This window comes from Acromyrmex echinatior, chromosome 16 (assembly GCF_024713525.1).
Source record: "Acromyrmex echinatior isolate Ae372 chromosome 16, ASM2471352v2, whole genome shotgun sequence".
NCBI lineage: Eukaryota > Metazoa > Arthropoda > Insecta > Hymenoptera > Formicidae > Acromyrmex > Acromyrmex echinatior.
In genome coordinates, this window is record NC_141867.1 from 3,866,844 (window position 1) to 3,886,838 (window position 19,995).

General features: G+C 32.4%; 1 protein-coding gene and 1 long non-coding RNA gene across 7 annotated transcripts in view; one reads left to right on the forward strand and one right to left on the reverse strand.

Annotated features, from left to right (window-relative positions):
* LOC105143137 (limbic system-associated membrane protein) overlaps positions 1–4,779 on the forward strand; it is a 222,755-nt gene extending 217,976 nt beyond the window's left edge. For all 5 annotated transcript variants that reach the window (XM_087414343.1, XM_011051197.2, XM_087414344.1 and 2 more), the window contains one exon: positions 1,818–4,779. In XM_087414343.1, the coding sequence (XP_087270469.1) occupies positions 1,818–1,957 (140 nt within the window). In that variant the 3' untranslated portion in view covers positions 1,958–4,779. The remainder of the gene's footprint in view (positions 1–1,817) is intronic.
* Positions 1–19,995, reverse strand: part of LOC147907063 (uncharacterized) — a 233,418-nt gene that overhangs the window by 178,927 nt on the left and 34,496 nt on the right. The gene's annotated exons all lie outside the window — the stretch shown is intronic.

Sequence of the window (19,995 nt, forward strand, 5' to 3'; positions counted from 1 at the left end):
TTCACGGATTAAAACGCGATAATAATTAACTCGCTCTAGTTACTTCTGGGAAGAAGAGATCAGCCACTGATCAGCCGGGAAGAACTTCTACGAAACTTGAATATTCATTAGAGTAAGTGCCGAACAATTAAACGGCTCGTAGGGAGCTCGTTACGATCGGATTTAGCGCGACTCTCGCAGACGCATTCATCCCGCAATCCCGCATAACTCGCCCACGATAACAGAAGGGCGCTTCAAAATTATACCATCGTCCCTCTAACGACGAAACTTTTACAAAACCCCTAAGTTTGTTACGTGGAGACAAAGTTCGAACGCAATTTTTTGAAAGTACAGTGTATAACTTCGTGTCGGGTTTTACTTACATTTTAACGCGCTTAGCAACTACGTAACAACGCGATAGTGTCCGTGGGGCATTATCAAACTTATCTATTATTTCCTCCTTACACGAAACAGTATCCTTCTCTTACACAATTTTGTTTTAATCTTTTTTTTTCATATCTCATATCGTGACATGGCTTCGACATCGCTAGTCGTCAAAAGTATTCCTAGACATTAGTGCTGATTGCAAGTCTCTTTACATTAAAGTTTACGGCTTTCTCTCTCTTTAATCAAACGCACTTATTCTTATAAAAAATTAGAAACAATATTAATAGGTTAAAAGAAAATACAGCTGCTAAAGATTGAAAAGTTCTGTATAACAGATTAAAAAATTTATTGGAAACTGATATATAAAGAATTGCAAAAAAGATGAATTATAAAAATAATATAAAATTAAAATATAAAATAATTCCTTTTTTTGTAAAGTTCAGTAAAAAAAATTATAAAAAACACTGCTTACTGAAGACTATTAGAATTAAATTTTGGTATTTGAAAAAAGTGGCTTACTTTGAGAAAATTTAAGGTAACGAAAAGAGAGAACTGCCTTAGAAAACTTGAAAAGTTCGACAGATATTCATCCACTGTTTGCCATGTCGCTGCTGATGCTGTAGCACATAACAACTTGGGAGTGTCACGTACTTACGTGACCAGATTGTCGAGCGGTATTTGCTACAATAAGAAATGTGAAATAATCCGCGTTTCATCTTATATCTCAACTGGAAATGTCGGATGACCCCCGAGATCGTTTAAAACGCTGTTTTTGTACTCTCAAGGGAGAGCTTTACTGCTTCGTATGAAAAGAATACTTTTTCATTTTTCTCTAGAATTTCTGCTCCAGTTTACACATATATATTACCATTAAAATATCTCCTATTATCAATACCAGAAAGATAGAATAAAGATAATGAATATTTTAATTTTTGTTCACTGTTAATCTGATTTATTCCGCTCTTATTTATCCAGTTATTATTTCCAGAATTTACATATATAAAGGGAATTTGTTATATCTCATACTTTTTTATTAAAGTCAAATTACCATTCTGAAAAAATAACGATTTGCATTAAAAATATTCATATTCCTCGAGGGATGTGTGCTTATAAAATATAACATGTTGAGGCGTGTATAGCAAATAATACATAAGATATATCAAAAATAAAAACAAAATTGATAATGAGATTCTACAGCCCGCAACTTTCCAGCATATTCTTTAATTAAAAATTCCTAAGGAAGATGCGAAAACTTTCGTTGGGATCATAATCGACCCTGCAAACAAACGTAAACGTGTCGTAGTTTTATTTCAAGCATTTTACTAGGTATAAATTCAACAAGTCCTTTACGTTCACGAGTGATAATTTAAAATTAAGCAGCCCACTCAGGTTTGTATCCCCACCATCCCTTTTTACCGTGTATGAAACGTAGCTTTCTAATCTCATTGCAGAGGAGGAGAAGCCAGCGGCAATGCACGGGGGCGACAGAAGGAACCTCAGCCCGGCAATTTTGGCGAGTAACTTTCTCGTGTCCCTCCTGGCGGCCGTCAGCTGGAGGATACCGAGTTTCACGAGCCTTTACCCGACGTGAATTATATGCCGTCCCGGCGGCATTCTTCGGCCCGTGTGTCCTCCGCGACTTGACGGCGGACCCGGTGAGGAAACAAGTTCTCGAAGTCGTTGTTCTGCTGCCTGGTGTCGGCACGAGTCCCGCTCACTTCTAACTTAGGAAGAAACTCCGGTGTGTGTCGAGGATGATTGTGCGCGTGATACCACGAACTTGGTTTACCTTACGTGTGTTTCTTTTACGTATACTATAGATAGACGCTATTCGGGGTTGACAGCCGCGTTCGGTGCCCGATGGTGTCTTGTAGCTCAAGGACAGAAAGGCGAGTCCATTTGTCTGCGGTATGGTGCACACTTGTAAAGCTCTTCGCACTTTATCTTCCATTTGGGCCCGTTCTCGCGCGAGTGCCGCGTAAATGTGTTTGCCGGGACGACTGTACTTCGTTTTGAAATTGAGCTAGCGATTTACTGTAGGAGATACGTTTTACTCTTAAATTTTCGTGTAATTCTACGTGTCTCATTGCGCACGAAGTTACAATCCAACTTCTTCTGTCTACGATAAAAATGAGAAACAAGATTTCAACGTGTAAATACGACCGCAATTTCTCTTACTACTGTTTAGAGATTTTGTTGTGATGATAAATCGTACAAAACAATGATACTTTAAAAAAGTTCTGAGAACTGTAAAAAAATCAATAATTTTCACTAATATATTCGGAAATAATAAATTACATCTAACTATGTGGACATAGTAACAATGTCACGATAAATTTCATGATGAATTTATCGTAGATGTATTTCTACTTCAGAAATATATATTATTTGTATATTTTTATTATTGTTTAAGCTCTGTGCAATATTATTTTCTTATCATAAAATTAGCAATTACTTCGAATGTAATCATGTGATCGCAATGAGACCAGAGGATTACGGAATTATGGTACTAAGGTACGTCGTAAGATACGTTGGTGAAAAAGTCGCGTAAGCGGAAAAAGAGTCCCTGATTTGTTTGGACAGGAAACTCGGTTTCTCGCAGGAAATTTGTTTCCCGATGGGAACCATTCCGCTCGATATGCGGCTCGTTGATATCTTTCGGTGTGCGTGATTGGTGAGTCGTTTTCTTCGTACGTGCATTCTACATATATACATATATACACGTATATATTCGTTACGTACAAACAAATGTACACGGCGAAAGCTCGATTTATCGTTCTTTCAATTAATCGTGGTATCAGTCATATTTTCGAATCCTAAAGTGATTTGTACCGTTTATCGTTTGCCGCATTCGTTGATTACACATGTTTTTGTTTAATCCCTTTCACGATAACTTGAAAAAATTTGATCGAGCTTTCATCGTATATACAATACGTTATTGCATAACGTAGAGATTTGCTGCGAAAATTCTGTTTGTCGTAACCAGCAAAGCCGTAATAATGATGAATCGTACTCTTCGATTAATGTCCGTTTCTATCGATATAGATGAACTTTAATTTTGGCTTAATTTATTTTTTATCTTTTTCTAGTTCTAAGAAAAAATTAAAAAAAGATAACTTAAACTAAGATTAAAGTTAATCTACATTGATACAATATAAATCGATTAAATCTGCTATCATAAAGCCATTTTTATTTCATAAATCAAATTCAACAAAAAACAAAACTATCTGAAACAAGTTTTAATAAATAAATAAACATAGACTCGAATAAAAAAATATTGCACGACGGTTGGAATACAGTACAACAATAAAAAAATATATTTCAAACGTGCAAAATCCCGGCTGTAAATCCCGCTCTAGAGTAATCTTGTTGTCTTTTGCCGGTAGCAGAGAGTTTAAGTAAATCTTCTTTCGAGCTGGTGTATGTTTCTTCGAAATCGCGACAAGATAAGACAAGCAGATTTCTCGCGACAACTTGATTACACGAGCCTGAGGTGGACGAAGCGTTCTTTCCGCGCTGTAGAAGCCTTACCTCAATTCCCGTCGACCTCTCGCAGTGCCATCGCTATTGCGAAGAGGTTCTTTCTCCGCACCTCGCGATTCTCCGGGTGGGTATACACTGAAGCACTCTCACTGTTTGTTCGCCCAGTATATATCTATCTTTAAATAAATGATAAATGCAAACATTCATTCAACCGAACGAATGTCCGATGTGACTACAGAGAAGAAACGAGGAGATGGCGAACATGAGAGGGTTTGCTCTCCACATCTTTTTGTGTTACTCTTCTGGTGTATACCCATTTTCATACGTCTTCAAGATTGATGAATAATCCAAGCTTTGGATGGTGCGCGTCATACGAGCGATGCGAGCAATTGAGGCACAAATTACACTCCTTTAATTATTTTTAATGAAAAAAATCGGGACTTATACATTATTCTATCGACGGTGGAGATTTTTCCCATCAAACAATATGTTTCTGATCTCATTAAAAGTGAAGATAACGTAAATGAAGTAAAAATCCCGAAGACAAGGTACTTTTAAAAGACGCTTGTATGTCTTCTGGATGCCTTTATATCTTTTAGACTTTTTTCCTTCGAATATTTAGCGTCAGATTTTTGGAGTGTAAAATAATGGAGGTAAAGAAGGAGATGACTAAATAGTGCACTTCTCGCGTTTCCGCGGTTACCGGTGTTTCGTGAAAGCTCGATACGCCTGATATTCTGCGATAGGAAATGCGATGAGCGCTCACGGTCTTTAATTATACATCGAGTTTTATGCGCGGCACGCACGACACGTGGCGATGCGGCCGCGGACTCGCGTTCATCAACGTTATTTATCTGAATACGTGGAATCAATGTAAATACTAAACATTCTAACTACGCATTCAATAAAATATTAATCGTGACTATACAATTGTAATAAATTTATTTCCTAAATCTTAGAAAGTATGCTCGTTCATTATCTTGAATTCAAAGTAATTTTGATATATATGAATTTTTATTAGTAAGCATCATGTAATCTTTTAGAGTATATTTTGTGAAAATGTTCGAATAATTAACACTAAGGAAAATATAAAATTTTATGAAAAATTAATATGATTAAAATAATTTCTTTTAATAAATTTTTCACTTTTAATTATTCTTTTAATTCTTTTTTACATTATGGTACTAAAAATTTAACATCATTTAAGATAATTGATCTTTCAGTGAGAAGATTATCTTTAAAGATTATCTTTAAGTGCCTAAAACTTGAAAATTTTTGTAAATATTATATATAATATTTCTTATTTTTTAAAAATATCTAAGTAAATTTTATATAAGATTGCTAACATTTTGATCCATTAAGTTTGTTTTTATATAAATAATAAAACATAAGAATTATATAAATATGTATAAAATGTACAATCTGTTTATTGATTATAATTCTTAGCCATTTTATATTTTGTATGTATTTTATAATTTAATAATAAATATTTCTTCTGAATATACACAAAATAAAAAAAGATTTACTTTTACAGAGCAATGTGAAAACAAGAGTAATTTAACACTTATTTCATCAGCATTCATTGACTTCTTGACAGCTTTATGATGCAGGTAAGAGAAAAATATAGTTTCACTGCATGCGACCAAATGTTTTTGCAAACCACTTAGCATTTCTCCGTACAGAAAATAGAATCTCGATGACGGATAATAATTTCTCACGTCATGACTTACATGCGACCTATCACAATCTATTACGACTTATTTTACGTTAACACGTATATTCGCGTGTTTAGTCTCTTTAATCATTCATACATAACGACATCTATGTAAATGTTACGAGTTCCTACCACGTTTAACAATAAGTTAAACTTTTATTTATTATAAGTTTTAATATTTCTATCGCACATATATTAATTTATGTAAATATTATTGCAAGTAATTGGTTGAATAAAAATTATTATAACTGTTACAATTATTAATAAAACTCAAAATTTTTTTAATAACCATTATATATAACTAATAATAATAGAAGTATTTGTAATATTTAAGAGAGAAATGAATCAAATTATTTTATTTCCATGTTTTTAATTATTTTGTATATACACTACAAATAAAATAATTATCTTATTATATAGCATTCTACAAAAATACGAAAGATTTTTAAAACTGAACAATTGCACAAACAATATGAAATGTTCGTCAGCTATCAACTCGCAGTAATCGTGCTGAATTTGAAAGCGAAAACGGACAATGGCAAACGCAACATGGAACGTAACAATCACGGTGAATCTTTTGTCGCAGCGATAAACCGCACATCTACGTATTGGAAACACCTGATATCTTCGAGGTAACAAATGCGAATCCAAATCTCGGATCCCATTTATATCTAACGTAAAAAGGAATCCACTTAATCGCATTATTGAGTTCGACAGAAATACTAGAATAAAATTAAGGTCGATGCTAAACAGAATTTGACTCATATGTAAAGTTCTCGAAAAAAAATGAAAAAAAATGATCGATACTCGAATAAAAAGTCCTCAATAAAATTCCACTTCCGTTGAATACGAAATGATATATGGCAAATTAGTTACGTTCTATTAATATAATAAGAGATCAATTAGAAGACGATGAGATATAATATTGTTTCACGAGAAATAGCACATACACGCACACGAAAACGCACACGCACACGCACATATATACATATATATAGAAAGCCTTCCGATTATGTGAGTAATTAATTAAAACCCAAATTTTAGCTGGCAATTAGTGTAATGAAACTTAAATAGAAAATGTGCTAATAAAACCGGCGTATAATACGTCAGAGAGGTTAAATAAATTTTTTCAAATGTTTACTTACAATTAATAAGATTTTTTATATTTTTAAGATTTTCTTTGATCTTATGCTTATTTTTTTTAATTTGACATTACTACATATTATACTTCAATGCAAATGTACCTTGAAGTTTATTATTGTATGATGATACGACTTGTGAGTTTAAAAAATGCTAAATAATAATAATTAAATAATAATAATAATTTAGCTAAGAGTTATGTAACTTAACTGCATTTTTTGCTGTGCAATCATATTTTTACTTCCTTCGTGTTTGGATCTTTTTTGTCCAGCTCATTTTTCCACAATTCTAGGATTTTAAAAAATAAAAAATCTCTAGGATTTTAAAAAGTGGAAAAATCTCAGGTTGCTTTTCAGTATCTATTATCAGTTAACTCAAATGTTAAATTCTTTATTTAATAAAAAATTGAAATTCATGTAAAAATGAAAAAAATTTGAGAGTAAAATTTCGCTTATCAAAAAATCTAGATTGCAGACGGAGGATTAAAATTGGAGTATTGAAGGAACTGCGCGTATTATTTTTTTAAAATAATTTTTTTACTAAAGAATCGTAGCTAGTGCATACAAATATGGAAAAGCATTCAGAAAAATTGCTTACTATACACACGCTACTATTTATATCACACATGTAACTGCTTATGTTTGAATTCCAGATAATATCGCACGCAATATTCGTATCTGGTTGCGACATCTTTCGTTTTTATATTTTGCTTGATATTTCGGCCTGATGCTTTACACTCCTCGACTCATCTTCCTTTTATTTTCCACCCCCGCCGGATAAAAGTTACGCGATAAAAGCTCGAAACCTTTTGCAGCGGCTGCTAAATTGAAACATCGTCGAAATAAAACGACGTCCCTTATTTCCCGTGATCGTCGAGCAAGTACATTCGCACAGGTGCACTCAGATTTGTAATAAAGATTTCGACTCCTTTACCATTTCGAGACTGCACTGTGTATACGTATATACTCATGTGTTTCAACTAAGAACGATCGTTGAAAAGAGCACCTCTGCTTGAAAGAATAAAGAAAAAGATTGCCAGAACATCGCAAAAAAGAGAAAAAGATGCGCGGATTCATTACATGGACGAAATTATTCAGTCGTTCCATTACGAATATATGACTAGCTGCTGAGTTTAACGCAACGGACGGAGAAACGTCGATATTCTGGTAGTATGATGATCCTACCAAGTGAAATTTTAAATGCAAATTCAGCAATCTTTTCGAATCGTGTTTCGTCATGATTGAAAATCATAGCAACATATATCTATACGAAGTAAACAGTATTGAATATATTGTAATTTGCATATATACCATAAATTGATTCCTTTTGTACACATACATAACAACATAATTTAAAGTTATTCCTATATGTTTGATATAAAATAGTCCTATAAAAGAAATATTTGTTTAAAAAAAATTTTATTATTTATAAGATTTAATATTACGGACATTTATAGCATATTACATCGATATTTTAGTTCAATTGTTTGACTAAACTTGTGCATATTATATCCAAAGACTATATAATACATAAAATCCGGATATGTGCTCCAACCTTTTTAGAAAATTGAAAATAATATACTTTATTGGCAAAGTACATTACAAGAGCATCTTAAGTATATTCATTCGCATTCTTCCTTTCTTTATCAAGGTCAGAAATTTTTCGTGTTGAAAGAATAGAAAAAGTAAGAAATCATCAAACAACGGAGTGCCACTAAAGAGCAGAACTATAAATACGGGATTACCAATCTTAGAATTAGTAATATATTATATTTCAATGAAAAGCATGTTCCATCCATATTTTAGAATTATTTTCTGACGTCACTAACGTGACGTAAAATAAGCAAATCAAATTTGTTTCAATTTAATCCCTAACCTATTAGGTACAATTTGGTGCCTCATTCATACTAATGGGGACACTAAAATCCGTTTGTTTTTTTTACTTATTCAGAATGATTCAAAAAATCTCTATCAAATTCACTAACATGCTTTCAACTTTCTAGAATAAATATTGACACTTCATTTTGGAAAATAATAAAATGTAGTATAAGTTATAATTAGTGAAAGATGCAAAGAAACTTGCACAAACAGAAATCGCTCGGTAATCTCTCTTAGTAGATTAAAGGACTAATCCATAATCTTTTGAATTTTTGTTAAATCCATTTAAAAAATGCGGAAGTTTATTTCATCTAGATTGTATCAAGAAGGAAACGGTGAAATCTGTTGATTACATTGATCAGATTTCATGCGTTGATCAAGTTGCTTACGAAAATGTTAAAGCTGTTGAATTTCGTGTAAACTATGCATACAGATCGGAAGAAATGTTATCGAAGGCACAAGTATGCAGTGACACTCGGTACTGTCGACAGATTTCAACTTCTCTAATTTCGTCTTCTTGAATTTCAAAACTATCGTACTCACCGGCGAATTCGATATTGATAACATTTCAATCGCTTCGCATCATTCTATTTGAAGTCGTATGGTGTTTCGAATGTTTCTCTTCCTTGTGATTATTGTGCTCGTAAATATGCTAAACAGTTAGCAACATCACCTTGATTTTGATTAAAACCGGATTGATTAAACTTATCAACAAGATATACCTAATCGCTTATCTATAGAATATCATCTTCGTGATCGGTCAGTCGAGTGGGATGCAAAGTTTCAGGATTTTTCTATCGTATTATTTGAGAAACGGCAAAATTAACTTTAAAATTCAAAATGTTCTAAATTTTCTCAACAATGAGATTTAGCGAGCAAATTCAAGATTCATAATAATTTTACTGTCTTAAAAATGATTACAATAGGATATTATCTTTCAATATAATTAAATTATCAATATAATAGCTTCCAAAAATTAAATAACGTCAGGTTATGAAAGATTAATGCATCCATACGTAGACAAAAATTGCAATAGAGTGCAATTATTCGATAATATTGTGTAGATAAGGCAGTGAGTGCTAAAGAATAGGAGAAAACATGGAGAAGGAAGAAAAGTGATAAAGGGAGAACAAGGTATCTATCGAATTGAGATATCAAGTGCCATGAGAGAAAAGAAATTGAACTCGTGGGTCGACACGTGATCTCTTAGAAGCCTAACGAGCTCGCGGAATTATACCACAAAGCAAGTTTGAAGTACAACAGTCTAAGAATTGAAAGTTGGAGCACAGACACGGAGCGTTGGTCTAGACAACAGTTTGAGTCACGAGTAGAAGTTTGGAGCAGAGTCTGTCCAAACGCTACTTGTAGTGTTCAGAATACATCGAAGACATTGAAGAGATCCCTTCCGTCTGGATCCACGCCAGACATTTAATTGTGACATCTTAATCAATTAAGGAATATTTATTGATCAAATCAATTAGCGGAATAAAACGTATTTTTGCCATTTTACAATATGTTGCGGTATGCATATATCGAATAATATTTTCAATGATATTTCTTGTATCCCTTCACTTTTAATTAGACTTCACTTTCAATCGTTTGATTATAAAGCGAGATTATTGTACATGTATTCGCGTATATTTCATTCTTGAATAAGAATGACGTTTGCGGCCTCTGATCCACGACAGGACTTAGTAGGCAGAAAGCGGTAAGCGCTTTATAGCGACAACTAAATCTTGCACGTACAAACGGGTAGAGCGGTATGAGAGATGACGCCGAGAAAGCAGTGTTTTGGCTCACTGGCGCCTGGGCTTTGCCAAACTTTCTTCGTAGCTCAGCACAGAAATACAAGGAGTGAAGTTCCCTGCATCTTAGAAGTTACTCGTTCCGGTCGTGTACACATAATACATCTGATGATGGGTTAATTATGGAGAGATTCTTGCTTGCACATTAATTTCTATCAACGATATTAGTTTAAGAGAAATTTATTATTTACGTATTAAAGCGTTTCTCAAAGATATTATAATGTTAAGAGTAATTATGATAATTATTAAACTATATCTTCAGCTTTATTTATATACATATATATAAATCGTAACTCACAAACACACACGCGCGCGCGTGCACTCTCTCTCTCTACTTAACATACCAATAAATTGCATGCAATCACTAATTAAAAATTGATTCACATCGCTAAATTGCTGAGCAAGACCGAGTTAATTGGACTCATCTACCAGATATATCTGATCGCCTACATCAAAAATATCATTTGTATGATTTGATATTATTTTTTTTTAAGAATTCACTGCAGAATTCTCTGACAGCTTCATTAATAAGATTTTTTGTATCCGCATTGTTTGAGAGACAGCAAGATGCTTTAAGATTTATGATGCTTTAAAAATAGATGAAATAATAGACGCAAAATAATTGAACAAGTTAAATGAATTATTTTTAATAGGAATTAACTGTTGGATAGTGATAGAATATTGATAGCGTTGAATAATTTACAAGAAGCAATCAAATAAGACTAAAGTTTTAAACTGAACTCTAAATTTGTAATATGTGTGCTTATTTATTTTTTAAAAAATAAATTAAGTTTAACATGATGTTGTGATCAATATTCGTAGTCGGTTTTTATATTTAAGACTGATTTAAGAATTTTATAGACATCCTAAACTTATTTAATTAAAACATTTTTTTATAATCCACTGAAAAAAATTTATTAAATCTTAATATTTTTTCAATAGTGTTGACTGAATATTTACTTTCAGTAAATAAATACATATTTACTCCACAAAAATGATAGTTAAATGAAATTAATGGTTCTTGTACCAAATATAAGTTTACGTTTAGTAAATATTCAGTTAGTATTATTCGAACAAATATTTGTTAAAATTTAGTACAGTTTTTCAGTGTATATATGAGATATTTGTTTTCATATAACGAAAGCAATATTACCATATTGATATTTATATACCGAAGTTTATAACAGAACGTACTAATATTCAGAATGCACGTAAAAAGTAGCGAATAATACTACCGCGTCTTGACAATATATAGGTTCGTAAATGTATTATGTAGAAATACTCATGTAAGTATAGTTGTGTCTGATCACGAAAATATCTTTACGTTTGAATATTTTAAAGGAAACAACATAAGAAAAATTAAATAAATATTAAAGCGTTTATAGCGCGAAATTATTTGTTCGCATTTAACAATTTTAATGGCTCGTAATGCATGCGCTATGCAAAACGACATTGCTAAAGAAACTTGTAAAATACCGGCAAGTTGATTATTGTTCAAGCATTGAGAATATTTTTAAAAACATGTATTCATCGTATATCTACGATGTGCATTACAGTATAAAGAAGAATATCGATTAATTTAAGATACATTAAGCGGCATTATTGTTAAATTATCTTTTAACAAGATTTTGTGATTAATTTAATTTCTATTCTTTTTGGGAACGAAAATATTAACAATCCATCCAATTAATCACAGCTTTTTCATTTCAAATACTATATATCTATTTTTATAACTTATAAAGTAATAACTAATTAACTTACCCATATTACAATTCTATGAATTATTTAACAAATATAATATATATTTTTTTCCCAAAATTTCTTCTTTTTCATTTTTAATTGCTTGAAGACTGTGAAATGCGCGATTAAATTCGTAATACCAAATTATATTCCATTTTAGTTACTTTTAATTACTTCTAAGGTCGCTACTGCTTCTATTATACATCATTAATTCAATTACAATAATGAAATATAATAGGATCAAATAATCTAATCCCAAAAATATATGTATTAAATTTGATTAAAATTTAGTTTATTATTTATTCAAGTATAAGTATACGTTAATATATAAATGTTGTTTACTTTAAAACTGAGCAATTTAATCACAGAAATGAATTGATTTACATTTTGACACACACATAGAAATCAAAAATAATGAAATGTCATTTACTTAAGAGATTGAATTACCATTACTCCTTTGATATTCAATAATGTGTTTCGCCATTTCTGTTCGGCTCTGAATTGTTCTAATAGAAGCTACCAACGTGTAGTCAAGCTACGTGCAAGTCACTCAGGACCGCACTACGTCACTTTGTGTCGAGTTACTTCGGTGTTATCTCGCTGTAGTGAACTCGCTGTCATTCGAGCGTTATCGTGGGGTGCGAGTATTATCGGCGCGTCACGCATATTTCGAGAGTAACGGGCGAAATTGCGATGTCGTGGTCGTGGATCGAACGAGCAATGCCGACGTCGAGCTGAACTTTCACTTTCGGTGCGCCTACAGCGAGCTATCGAGCTAGTTTTACGAGCTTCTGTGCCACCCACCCGTAATGTGGTTTATCACCCCCACGAGAAATCTGCTCCTCCAAAACTTGCCCTTGATGGAGTTGGTAACTTCGAGTCAGCCTTTCGACGGTCCTCGTAATACTGTGTTACCATTAGCACAAAAAATGTTTATTTAGAGGTTGCGGATTTCTAGATTGGTGAGTTCACACATTAAATCTTACAAATAATCACGAAATGATGAATATAATGTAATATAATACATCGAAATTTAATTGTTCTTTATTCAGTTATCTACATTCCAAATTCAATCTCTAATAAGACTTTATATAAGACTTCATATACATGTGATTTTATCGTTTCATAGAACTGAAAAATTGTATTTGCAAATTTGCACACAAACATCATCAAGCGCCAAGATTTGCTTCGACTGAAAACAAGATTATTTTTTTATTTGATGTATTCTTATCGATCTAAGTTTCACTTATAATTATAGTTTTCCATGTAAGTATAACACTATACTACATTTAAATATGTAAATCCATTTTTATACAGTAAAGAGTCTGTTATTTTTACATGAAAAATTAAATCACACATATATAAAGTTACTTATTACACACTTAGATTTACAGTATACTTTCTTTATACTTTAATTTATTTTATCTATGCAAAAGTAAAGAATTTAATTAAAGTATTAGATAACAAGATAAATTAAGCAGAGAATTAATACTAATTCTTCTTATTTCTCTTATTCATTTCACTATTAATTCGAAACAGAAGAATTTTTTAACTTTTAAAAATTCAATGTTCAGTGAATGATAACAGTGAATTATCTATCACAAAACGAGATGATACACTTTCCAGCTCTGTCGGTTAGTTTCCGTAGATAGTGTAGGTTATATACTGTTACTGGATTTTCGAAGAGATAGTCGTTTGCTCAACAATGCATGAAATTCGAAAGTGGACCGGATTATCAGTGACAGCCGATGCTTCTTCCACATACGAATCACGATGTATGCCGCTAAGCTCGCGCGGTCGAATTACATGGCGGATGACTGTTAAACGAGAAATGCGGTGGATTAATCCACTAGCCTAAGATTTATTAACGGAATATATAACACACATGCAAATAGTATGTCGCATGGCAAACGTGGACGTGGCGCGTGCGTTTTCGAAGGAAATTATTTAGATTGTTGTCAAACATTCGGCGTGACACCAATTATTGTGTAGATCATTAGCTTCCCTTGCATATTAATCCATTAGCATATTAATCTTTGTTACTCAACTGTATTTCGTCTCTGCTTCTACGCAGATAACGTGCCGTAATAAATTTATGAACTGACAAAGGGTTATAACGGGTGCTGCGCAGGAAGAGAGGCGAACGTGAATTTATGCAAATAATTACGGTTTAAAGTTCAGTTATATCCCATTCTAAGTATGCTACAATTATTTAGTTTTAACTAGTATAATATATTGATATTGTTAGAAAGGAATATTCAGATCCATACAGACAGTACAGATCTCCAGAAGGGATGTCCTAAAGACATTCAGAAGACGTTTAGAAGACATCACATCATTCTAAGAATGTTCCCAAGACATTCCTCGGATAAAGTGTGCTACGTGAAGAATACGAAGTTTCATTACAAATACTTTGAAGCATCCGATTAATTAAGAAAAAGAAAGAATTTTACTAATTGATCAATCAAAGAATGCTTTAAATATTTGTAGCATCGCATTGACCGTACTCTAAAATATCTGATAAAAAAAGATGAAGATGCAGTGGCGGTACAGAATTATGTCCATTTTTTTTGAATCACAGTGTTAAATAATTATAAGGTAGAGCGAGGCTTTTTCGTCCACCGACAACCTAGCAATAAATCCTTAATCTTTCTGAACACTACATATTTAAATTTTAAAGTTTAATGGGTATGGCTTGTGTTCTTAAAAAAATAGTCATGTTTGTGTAATTCATGTTATATAATTGTAAGCACGTCACTGTAAAGAGATATTGTTTGCTGCCGTGTTTGATTCAAATCAATTAAAGTTAAAATTGATAAAATAGCCTTGGTCTATATGATTAAAAAATAAAAGAGAGAAATGTGTTAATTATCAAGTTAGACTGGATGTAAACAACTAAAAAACATTGCACAATTTATTCTTAAGCATAGATATCGTATCTCTTATAACAAACAATGTACAGATTGTTGTAAATAACTATTATCAATTACTTATTTGTTGCTTTATGAATGCTAAATTATAAACTAAAAAAAGATAAAGAAATACGTTGATTATCAAAACGCGAACACAAATAGCTAAGAACATTATATTCCCTATGCCATAGATATCGTATCTCTTGTAACGAACGATGCACAGATTGTAAATAGTATCATAATTATTCGTATTATATAAAACAAAAAATGCCCTTTTATATTAAAAAATTTCAGAGGTGTGTTATAGTATTATATTATGTTTCATATATATTTAAATACACTAGGCAAAAAAATTGAATCAGTTCAATAAGAAAATTATGTGCAATTAATATAATTTCATTATTTATTTTTCCAATTTCATTATTACTCCATTTCAGCAATAATAATAACGATATTAAATGTGAGTCTTTTTAAGCATCCTTTAAATATGCTTTAAACAAACTTTTCAATGTTTAATTTTTAATTTATGCTTATATACAATAAATTAAAAAACAAAACCAATTGAACGATAAACATAATATTATTTTAATTGCAAAAAGTAACATAATATAATATAATCAATATATATCCAATAATTAACAATTTAGCCAAAAAATCAATGAAAAGATCTGCAAATATTAATACTGAAACACTACGTGGAAAATTAATGGAAAAAACTTGACTAATTTTACAATTGCAAATATGTAATGTAATATATTTGTATTAATAAAATATAATCCTTTTTTAGTTAATAAAATATCTACCTAAAACAAGAGATACTCGTGTGATGTACGATGTTATATTTCAGTCTTAGTGTAATAGAGAAATGTTTATGTGGAGTATATACACAGTGTAAAGTACTTATATATATTTTACTCGTGTGTGTGTGTGTGTGGTGTGTGTGTGTGTGTGTGTGTGTGTGTTTGTATGTATACATATATGTACCTATAATTGTGAGTTCAGATTATACAGAGAGCGCGCGAAATGTTAAATACGATATATCTATTATATATTAGAACATTTCCTGTGTACGACCCGTATGTGTACAATACGTGTTTACACGTGTATTCGTCGAATATTGAGGTATATGCATTGTTTAGAGATGCTTCGGAACGTAGCTGGTTATACAATACAATAGTAATTACCTTTCATGCAAACTATGCGTTCCTCTACAATACCTCGCGCGTAATCGATAGCCGCGCTGCAACAAGTAGACATATACAAGCCAACTAAACGAGAGCGGCGACTTTCATTCCGATACACTCGAGGATCGTTACTGTACGGCCAATCTACCTCCGAAACATTAATAACCATGTGCATCTCCATTATTCTATTGTCATATTTGTCTAACTACACCTAGTCTTCTCTCCTCGTTGAATAATACGTTAATTAAATATGAGATTAAATAATATTGATGATATCCACAGTATGCCTGAATTGGAAATGTAACATTATTTAAATGATATGAAAATCTTTTGTAATTGAATCCGATATAAGTAATATAGTAATTCATCATAATGTAACTGAAAAAAACTATAAAATATATTCAAAAGTTTTAAAAGTATTTCAAAATATATTGTAACATTACAAGAAATTACATTAATAGATAATTGATAAACAATTTAAAAGATTAACATAAATTGCACAACAATAATAATAAGAGTTGTAAATTACACTAAACTATTATGTAAATAATCAAGAAGTTGTAATTGAACCTCAGTGCCTCATATTACTGTGTAAATATATACATCTTACCGTTATATATATAAACGTTATATATATATAAACTGCACATATCTTAATTACTGTAGGATTTAAAAACTGATGCTGAAATATTAATTCGTCATAAATTAAATTGATCGTCAATTTAATAATAATGCTAATAAGCGATATAAGCATTTTAAAACACTGCAAAGAACTTGTATTGCGAAAAATATAACTCAGCCAAGATATTTTTCGCAATGAATTCCGTGCAATATTTTAAGATGCTTGTCAGCATTATTGATATTCAATTTAAGCTGTTATATTCATATTTTAGTTTCAGTTTGTAATTGAATTTCAAATCTAATAATATTGCTGTGCAGTTTATATAACTAAAAGACGTATTTAATATTTATAAAATATTTAAACATATTATATTATTGACACTAAGATCCAATCTTGACTGCGCGGATTTGACGTTTCTTTAATTATTAAAAAAATTAATATTGTTCATGTATATCTTTTCTGCTTCACAAAAAAAATATTATTATATTTCTAGAATTTATCTAAAATAAAGAAATTTATCTAAAAAAAAAAGAAAATTAATTTACAAATTTCTAAAATATTTCTATTTGAGACAAAATAAAATTTTGTTCATTAACTATTAATCGATTCATGGTATCTAAGGTATGATAATACAATATTAACTCAAGGCGGTAAAGTTAGACGATTTATCGCTTTTAAGTGTATTGTGCTTACGCGCAAAGCACACTGTTCTTGTTGGAACTTGTCGCTCTATAAATTGCAGATAAAACTCAATGGCTGCAGAAGAAAGCAAATAAAAGTTCACTCGTAGCGCAAAACTTTCTGAATTCGCTACGACTACGTTCGATTCAGGGTTTCATTTTACAGCCTTTAACGCTATTATTTGATATCATTGCTATTAGTTAAGCAATATTTATGCCCAACTTCGGTAATAACGTGTTCAAATATCTCCCCAGCCTTTTATAACGTTCCCTCGAGCAATTAAAATACGCACGGTTATCACCGGATGGTCCTTTTTTATGACTAACCGTTCGCCATTACCACAATTCCAACAGAACGGCTACTATCCAGTCGTCGCGTCGTTCGTTGGTGTTAAGCCGTGTGCGAAAATGGCTTTTCTTCTCGCCAGTTCTCCCGACTTGCTAATTAAATAAAAGGGTCGACAGGAGAAAGAGGAAGCCTACCTTACCCATCCCCCTATCAGCTGTGACCGCGCACACGTAAAGAACTCAAATGAGGAAGTATCTGCAAAGGTGACTTCCACTCTTCTCCTCCTTTGTTCCTTCTTCTCTATTCTTCACCATATTATTTAACCTCCTATCCGGCAAGTTCACAATGAATTTTCCTGTTGCTGTCGAAAGTCTTTTATCTTTTATAACCTTCGTTCATTTCTTTCTGCGATTCTTTGCTCAATGCATTGCTTCTTAATGTGCCCAGATGATTTCAGTAGACCTTATACATCTTGATTTACGATAATGTTGCTGACTCTAAATATAAATCACTATTTTCAAGCTAGCATTGCTTTTATGATCTGAACCTTTTTATCCATCGATTTATATGGAAAAGCTACAGATCACTCTTTGCCTTCAGCAAATTTCTGTATCGAAAAGTAATTCAAACAAAGAGACTTTTTACTTGAGAAATATCGTTTGGGGATATCAGATATCTTAGATGATATGAAGAAATTTTGCTCTAAAAAAATTTTTCTTTCTTCCAACAGACTCTTTACCATGAATCTTATCGCGCATTCAACCGTACATTGGATCGACGAATTAGGATACACACAGAGATTGAATAGAACCATGCCAGATATACTCGGGATAACTTCTCGCTCTCGAAATCCTCTCTATTTTTTCTTCTAATCAATCGCGCATGAATATTTCTACATTGCTACAAGACAAACTGAAAGGAACTGTTATGCGTTTAATAATTGTGCACGACATATCAAAAAGAAGCGATGGACGATAACACACTTACGCACATACATGCATATATTACAATGGCCATGTACAATTCAAAGGAAACCGAAAACATTGATGACTTATTGAAGGTAAGGTCCATTTTTTCGTCGCGACTTCGAATCTCGAGCGCTTGTCTCGTCCGTGTAGACAAAAGAACCAAAATGGCAAATGTGCGTCTTTAATGTCTTTAATGTGAGTTCGTTATCCTTCTTTCGGGAGTCGTTGATCGTGAAACGCGCTCGGATGAGCTCAGTCTAAATCCTATAGCCATAGAGAGTCAATCGAGAATGTTAGTCGAGAGCGTCAAGAGCATTATTCGAAAGAGTTAATCGAGGATAAGCAGTTGTCTTCGAGCCACGATATTAAGTCGTGCATATTTTTCTAAAGGATTCTCTACATAGAAGTCGTAAACGATCGTAGAATCTTAAGTCGTAAGAAACTAACCAATTCTAATCGAGTATTCTCCTTATATTTGATTGTGATTGGTTGGTTTCCTACGACTTAAGACTTCACTATCTATGGTTTCTATGTAGAAGATCCTTAAATTGTGCAGTGTGTTGTAACGACCCAAGGCGACGGCCTTAGGCACATAGTCATGTCCGTTCGATCATCAGGCGACATTCCCAGGCATTGCTGCATACTTGGCTCAGGGTGTCTACACAAAGCGCAAAAATACACGCTGCGACATAAGCGATATAAGACGCGCATAAGTGAATTTGAATTTTCATTAGACACTTTGTACTGAGACATTACGGATTGTGTAAATATACTTCTTCACACGAACTTGAGTGTTAGCATTTACTGTGAATCAACCCAAAACGCGAAAAGACAGTGCGTTCCTTAAGTGGTTCGTATTAAGAGACGAAACAGGAACAATACATGAACCATTACGTGGTGCATTTAATATTCATGATATCCCCGCTTAGTAAAGTGGACTTACTTAGAAGTAATATAAATGATAATTTGTGCCATTGTTCTTGCTTTACAGCTCAACCGACTTGCAGTATTAACAATCATCAACGTCGAACGAGGAGCTCGTGCGCCAAGTTCGATTCTGAGCAACCGTTGCGCATATCCGAGGAGAACATAATTCCTCGATGAAAATTCATATAAAGAGCCAGTCACGACGGCAAATAATATTCAGGAAAAGTACCGCCATGCTGAGAGCGCGGTAAGTAATTTCTCGCCCGGGAAAACTAAAGTTGCGGTGAG